Source organism: Sinocyclocheilus rhinocerous, unplaced genomic scaffold (assembly GCF_001515625.1).
Source record: "Sinocyclocheilus rhinocerous isolate Xijiao unplaced genomic scaffold, SAMN03320098_v1.1 scaffold592, whole genome shotgun sequence".
Taxonomy (NCBI): Eukaryota; Metazoa; Chordata; class Actinopteri; order Cypriniformes; family Cyprinidae; genus Sinocyclocheilus; species Sinocyclocheilus rhinocerous.
Window position 1 is genome coordinate 1139046 of NW_015642562.1, and position 8090 is coordinate 1147135.

General features: G+C 34.6%; 1 protein-coding gene across 1 annotated transcript in view; it reads left to right on the forward strand.

Annotated features, from left to right (window-relative positions):
* LOC107756206 (glutamate receptor 4-like) overlaps window positions 1-8090 on the forward strand; it is a 101736-nt gene that overhangs the window by 65500 nt on the left and 28146 nt on the right. Inside the window, exon 11 of the mRNA XM_016573235.1 lies at window positions 3418-3791. Within this exon, the coding sequence (XP_016428721.1) occupies window positions 3418-3791 (374 nt within the window). The remainder of the gene's footprint in view (window positions 1-3417; window positions 3792-8090) is intronic.

Sequence of the window (8090 nt, forward strand, 5' to 3'; positions counted from 1 at the left end):
AGGCCGCTGAAAAAGCACACACACACACACACACACACACACACTTATTCAGAGGAGGATGTCACACACAACCGAATCGTTCATGCTTTACAGTGCATGCGAATTCAGACATTACTCACATGAAATTACAAGAGCCAAATCTCTTCTTCTTTTCAGCTTGCAAAATTGCAGAAAACGTTAATTACGAGCTGTGGGCTCATTGAGGGATTATTAGGAAAAAAAATACAGAACAGAATTTACATATAAAAGTTAATATGAAAATGATAATAATATAAATATTTTATTTATAAAAGTTCATATAAAATTTTCATATTTTGTAATTTATCATATATATATATATATATATATATATATATAATCACACACACATATATATATATATATATGAATTCTTTACAAAAACTCTACTTAAAACTTCTACTTATAAAATTATCTAACATATATAAAAGTTTATAAAATACTAATGAAATCATAAAATATGCTTTAATTCATTTTTAGAATTTCATGTATTGTAACCGTCTCATAATATTTTGTGTATTGGCTTTATGCTTGTAAATGTTACGTTCATTGTTGCAAAAAACGTTGGGCTGTTATACTGATATTATAATAGAATGAGCATAACCTATGATGATGACTGTCATATCCCTGTTCCAAGGCCTTGTCTGACTTCTTGTAATAATGCTTTTTGCATGTTTGTTTTGAATGAGAAACTGTCAAAATATGCAATACATATTTAATCAAATATAATATTACAGCATACCATTTTCAGCCTTTATTCATTTACTAAATGAGCATAATTCAATTCTTAAGGCAAATATTAAAATATATGGTTATATTAAATATAATATTTTTAGAACCAAAAAAATAATTATTATATTATTGCTGTTGTTGTTATTATTTTGTATTTCTTAAAAAAAAAAAAAAATCATATTTATAGTATTAGAGTCATATACCTGTCACAACATTGTTAATTTAAGCTACAGTAGCAAATTAGAAAATGGGACCTTTACCGTACTGTTCATTTTGTTTCCGGTTGTGTTACGTCTGCAAAGGTTCGACCGAACCCAGGATGATAGCAAATATATTTACGTATTTCTCCGATAAAGACCTGCCTTATCACTACCGTGTATTTAACAGTATTGCGCATCGAAGCTTTTTTGTCGTATCAACAGCTTATGCGAGTATAATAAGCACGTTTTTTTTAATGTAACCGGTCGGCGGACGGAAGACAGTATGTTGACGGAAGTAGACGTGGATTTTGTGATGAGATCAGAGCCAAACCTGCACAGTAAACTGACATATCTATCACGTTTTGACGCCAAAGAAGCTTACGAGTAACTAGTAACTCATAACCCGAACCGGTGCTTATTTGGGCAGAGTTCTTTTTATCGATTGGTTGTAATTTACCCGACCTTATGAAAATCAGGCTGTCATCATCAAGCCAATGAACTGCCGTTCATTGATTCAGTACTTTTGTATAAAAAACAGTGCGGTCGGTTCGAAAACAAGCATATTGTCATTTATGCGCGCGATTTCATACAGCTATGTGGTGTAGAGCTGTATTCGAAATGTAATACAATTTGTGTCAACCTCGAAGAAACATGTTAAGCCAATGACAGCTTCACTATGGATGTGCAACATAAAAGTTTTGAAAATTGCTGACAGGAAGCGAACGCTGTTTTCAACTAGATGCATCGACATATAACTGTTATATAGTACAGTAGATACACTATATTGTATTTAAATATCGTGTTAGTCCATGGAGAAGATGTCTCCAATTCCTGTTTTTCCTCTTATCATTAACTGTTGTATGTCTGCACTTGGGTGCATTGCAACAGTCAAGCTTATTCCTGCTTTTAAGGATCATTTCATATCTGCGAGACTTTATGGCATGGACCTAAATAAAACCATAAAGAAAGAGGTGTAAGTGGTTAGTCTCTCGACGTGTTTCATGGATTCTGAATCCAACCTCTCGCTGGCACGAACACAGGATTGCTCTCTCTGTTGCCACAGGCCTCTAATTAAATCTAGCAGCGAAACAACTTCTTGTATTCCTACAGGAGGGCCAAAAGATGGCCGACTTTCACAGCGACCTTTCACTGGTTTTAAACCACTGAGCCGCTGTAAATATTACTGTCGCAAGTCCCTCAGATGCCCGTTCATCGATAAAACCATCTCCATTCACAACCGCTCAAATCCTGGGCTTTTTATAAACTTGCGATATGCTGTAAATGTGATATAAAAAAGGAAGTGCATTGCAATTTTTATTTCTCAAGGATTTTCATCCTCTAAACCCCTTAAAGAAGGAGATGGTGGAAAGTAATGGGCTGTAAAGACGGTGTTTGAACAGCTACTGGTGAACGTGTTTTTTTGTGTGAAATTGCACCATTGGGTTCTTGAGGTTCTGGTGACCTTAAAAATAAATGGGTCAGACAGACACAGAAACAAGTCATTTCTGCTGTCGTTTCTCTACATAAAAGAGGCATATTCTACAGTTTTAAAGTATTTTGTCCATGAAAAGTCCACAAAATTTTAATGTTTCTTAAAATGTATGATTTTTTTAATAGATTTTAGATTTTTCTTAATTCAGCAAGGATGCACTAAATTGATCAAAAGTGAAAGTAAAGACATTGATAATGTTATAAAAGATTTATATTTCAAATAAATGCTGTTGTTTTGAACTTTCTATTCATTAAAGAATCCTGAAAAATAAAATGTATCACGGTTTCCACAAAAATATTGGGCAGCACAACTGTTTTCAACATTGATAATAATCAGAAATGTTTCTTGAGCAGCGAATCAGCATATTAGAATGATTTCTGAAGATCATGTGACACTGAAGACTGGAGTAATGATGCTGAAAATTCAGCTTTGATCACAGAAATAAATTACAGTTTACTATATATTCACATAGAAAACAGTTATTTCAAATAGTAAAAATATTTCACAATTTTACTGTATTGTTTAAATTTTTGATCAAATAAATGCTGCCTTAGTGAATAGAAGAATCTTCTTTCAAAAGCATTAAAAAACTAATTTACTCACCCTCATGTTGTTCCAAACAAAGATTTGCTTTATTCTGTGGAAGATAAAAGATGATGTTTTGAAGAATGTTTTTTTATCAGTACAATGAAAATCAATGACGTCCAATTTAGTTTGAACCTCAACAATCTTACAAATACATTATTTTGTGTTTTGAAATGACATGAAGGCAAGTAAACAATGACAAAATATACAACAAACAACTGAAAACGATTTTTTAAAAATCACCTCAATGTTTGCATGAGACTTTGAAATAATGTTTTTTTTCTCCAGTTTTGACATCAAAAACTACTCATTTTTGCAGCTTCGTTTCAATAAATAATCTAAATAGGAACGTCACGTTCTGAACCTCTGAATCTTTTCGTTCCTCCACAGAAAGCGGAAATCGCTGTGGCCCCTTTAACCATCACTCTGGTCCGGGAGGAGGTGATCGATTTCTCCAAGCCCTTCATGAGTCTGGGCATCTCCATCATGATCAAGAAGCCTCAGAAGTCCAAACCGGGCGTCTTCTCCTTCCTGGACCCTCTGGCCTACGAGATCTGGATGTGCATCGTGTTCGCCTATATCGGCGTGAGCGTGGTGCTCTTCCTGGTCAGCCGCTTCAGCCCGTACGAGTGGCACACCGAGGAGCCCGAGGAAGGCTCCGACAGTCCGCCCAGCGACCAGCCCCCCAACGAGTTCGGCATCTTCAACAGTCTCTGGTTCTCCCTGGGCGCCTTCATGCAGCAGGGCTGCGACTTCACACCCAGGTGAGAGCGTGTCTGATGCAGAATGACAGTGCTGTGCCATTCATCGAAATACAGCTGAGGTCAAAAGTTTTCAGAATCTGCTAAATGTTCATTATTTTACCAAAATAAGAGGGATCATACAAAATGCATGTTATTGTTTATTTAGTATTGATCTGAATAAGCTACAGTGGTGTGAAAAAGTGTTGGCCCCCTTCCTGATTTCTTATTTTTTTGCATGTTTGTCACACTTTAATGTTTCAGATCATCAAACTAATTTAAATATTAGTCAAAGATAACACAAGTAAACACAACATGCAGTTTTTAAATGAAGGTTTTTATTATTATGACAGGCATAAAAGCCTACTTCATTACCAATACGATCTCTTTTCTTGTTACCCGCAAAAGTGTCTGATCTTACAAGATAATCTCTTATGTTCTTCGCGCTATAATGCGAGAATAACGGGGGGTCAGAGAAAAGGCGTGCACATACACGATCGCTGGTTAGAATGTGCCAATGTTTTTGAATCACATCGTTAATCTCACGACTATGTTTTGAATATGTTGTAGAACAGATAACCGAGAATGCATTAGATTTTACTTTATTACAAATCCGTGCATCAGATAAGGTTTCATGTTGCACATTTACTTCTCCTGAAGACCCTCGAATCCTCTCCAGTGCATCATCCAAGTGCAAATTCGTTTTAAACTGAGAAATTGCGTATAAGGCAATGCCTTCTTCAAATAGGTTGTATGAGCACTTGTAGCGTGCAAACGGCTGTTTTTATCAGTAGGCTTTGTATATAGTGTGGAGATCAAGGACCCTGATTTGAAAGAAACTCTAGTATCAAGAAAAGATACAGAAACGGTATCCACTTCTACATTAAATTTAATCGAATCCACCAAATTGTTAAGATGCAAGATACAATCATCTAGCTTGTTCCTGGAACCCTTAAAAATACAGAATACGTCGTCAACATATCTTTTCCACAACACGATGTTACTCAAAAACTGATTATTATCCCAAATACACTGAACAAAATTATAAACGCAACACTTTTGTTTTTGCCCCCATTTTTCATGAGCTGAACTCAAAGATCTAAGACTTTTTCTATGTACACAAAAGGCCTATTTCTCTCAAATATTGTTCACAAATCTGTCTAAATCTGTGTTAGTGAGCACCTTCTAAATAGCCCATAAATAGGCATGCATAATCAGGAGAAAACTTAGAACCCATAGCAGCGCCCTGTTTCTGTAAGAAATATTCATCCTCAAACATGAAATAGTTTTTCTCTAAAAGCAATGAGATCATATCCAAAACAAACTCAGAAGGAGGAGATTCCTCACTCCTTTGCTCCAAGAAAAACTTCATAGCCTTTAAACCTTTCTTATGGGGAATATTCGTATATAGCTAGACAACATCCATGGTTGTAAGAAAGAGTTCGGACACATCCTGCTCAAAATGTATGTTATTCAGCTGCTTTAGAAACTCACCCATGTCCCTTAAATACGACGGAAGATTCTCCACTAAAGGTCTCAAAACTCGATCTACATATTGAGACATAGGTTCTATCATAGGATCATTCAGGTAACAACACAGTATTAAGAATCTTTTGAACGGGGTAATTTTTATAAATTTAACTATTATTTTCTCTTGTGAGCTATATGTAAATGTCTTTTATGTGAAATGTCTTATTCAGGTCAGTACTAAATAAACAATAACATGCATTTTGTATGATCCCTCTTATTTTGGTAAAATAATGAACATTTTGCAAATTCAGGGGGATGTAAACTTTCGACCTCAACTGTAACGGCACTAAGCCATATTGTGATTTTCTCAAAGGCTGCAATGTAATTAAATAAATGCATGTGATGCATGAAGTGTGGCACTGTGTTCATTTACATGTGAACATTTTGTGCCGGTGTTTTCAGTGTCTCGGTTTGCAGTAAATGTTGCTTTGTAAATGTCATTTTGTAGTAAATGCAGCTTTGGTTGCTTTATAAGGTGCACTTTAACATGCAACAAGTGCCAACTATCTTCACAAACTTATAAACCTGCTGTTGTCAAAAAGAGAAGCTTTAAGGACTCCCTGCGGTTTTCTGTTAAAAAAAAAAAAACCTTGATGGTTTATTAGTATTGTAGTATTGTAATTTTAGTTGTACTGTGAAACAAAATTATTATTGTTGCTGTTATTGTTATATATTTCTGAAATACTAGATGTTTTTTTTTATTTTACAGAGAAGCAGAATTACAATAGTAATATTTCATATTTTGTTTAATATTTTTATTTAGTAATATAATAATAATAATAATACAAACAACAGCAAAACAACAATAATAATAATAATAATAATAATAACAATAATAATTATTATTATTATAAAATGCAACATTCCAACAATCTTCTCAAATGTATAATAATAATAACTTGGTAATTGCAACTTAATTGTGAGATAAAAACTCAGAATTGTAATATATATACTTGCATATAATTCTGAGAAAAAGTCACTTTATATCTCACAATTGTTTTATTTGTTTCCGCCACAGAATTAAAAATGAAAAAGATAACTGCAACTTTTTAATCCCACAATTCTTACTTTCTCGCAATTACGAGATTCTCACAATTCTGAACTTTCTTCTCAGAATAGCACGTTTATATCTTGCGAATCGTACTCTTTTCTCATAATTGTGAGATATAAATTCAGAATTGCAAGAAAAAAAGTTGTGAGATCAATTTTTAAAAGTAAATTTAGTACATTTTTTTAATCCTGTGATGGAAATGGGCTTCCATAAATATTTTCCAACTAAAATAATAGTTTAATTTAATAATTGAATTTAACACTTGAATTTACCACATTATTACTAATATTCATTCAATATTTATTTGTTTGCTTGTTTGTTTTTTAGTCTATGACCCTAATAACTTTCTTAATTTACTTTCTCACATTTACATTTAGTCATTTTGCAGACGCTTTTATCCAAAGCAACTTGAGCATCAGTTTTTTCCCACCACAGCTGTCAGAAATCTCTCCAGTAGGCATGATGTCTAGTAATGCACACGGCAGATATTTTCTGCTCTAAAGCGGATAATTGCTGTGCTTTTGTCTGCGCTGGCCTAAAGGCTGCCCAGAAGCGCAGGCACGAAATTAAAGTTGGACTTTGCCGTCTGCGTCCGGGAAGAAACCGCAGGATCACCGTCTCCGCTTCCTTCAAGACAAACATTAAACTTTCATCCCTGCAGCTGCATGGCAGAAAATCACACTTTATTTTTAGAATATTTATAACAATATAGCATTTTATTATTGATAGCCGGAGAATGCGGCGCGATGAAAAATTGATGTTCGGGGTCTGGGGAAAGGCGGCGCCTCTGAACGGCACAAAATTACCAGAGTCTGTCCCAAAAAACCAAACAGAAGGAGAGCGACGAGCGCTGCTGTGAATGTGAGAATGTGATCTGCTGTAACAACGCTTTCACACCCTTTCTTATGAAACATTTACGCTGCCATATCATGGCTCGCTGTGTGTTAAACCTGTGTCTGGAAGCACGCAGAATTACCCTTACTAAATGACATGGTTCTTGCCAAACGCCAGGCGGTTTGACCCGCAGAGGCACACAGATACCCGCCGGCCGCTGAGGGCGTTTCTGAGAGGTTAATGGTGTCAGAAGCGTTCAGATTTTCAGAACCAGTGGCACTGACATTAGCATTAGCCTGGTCAGCAGCTCTGTGCATTAAAGTACATTACTGATCCACACACACCTAGTCCGACTCTCTCATACATTACCCATAAAATATACAGAGAGACTGAGCTATTTTTAAAATGAATGTACTTCAATTTCTATTATTTAAATGAATGAATACTGTGGCACTATTACAGTTAAAGTCAACTTGAAATCACTGTTGACCCCATTTACCTTCTTTTTTTTTTTACAAGAAAAAAAGACACACACACACACACTTATATGTATACTGTGATACTAAAATTACACTGTTTATATATATATATATATATATATATATATGAGCTTATTGTACACAATTAATCAGTCCATAGTATTCTGAAGAAGAAAATTATGTACATAATCATTAATCAAAACGCAATAACTTACGACTCTGCAGTGACTGTTCAGTTGATCATCATCAAGGCCATGTTGTCAGGGAAAAAATGTCAATGTCAAAAAATGGATCAATCAAATAATGAATAAAATCAACATTATTTCTAATTTACCTTCTTTTTTTTTTTACAAGAAAAAAAGACACACACACACACACTTATATGTATACTGTATATATATACACACACACACCTATATATACACATAT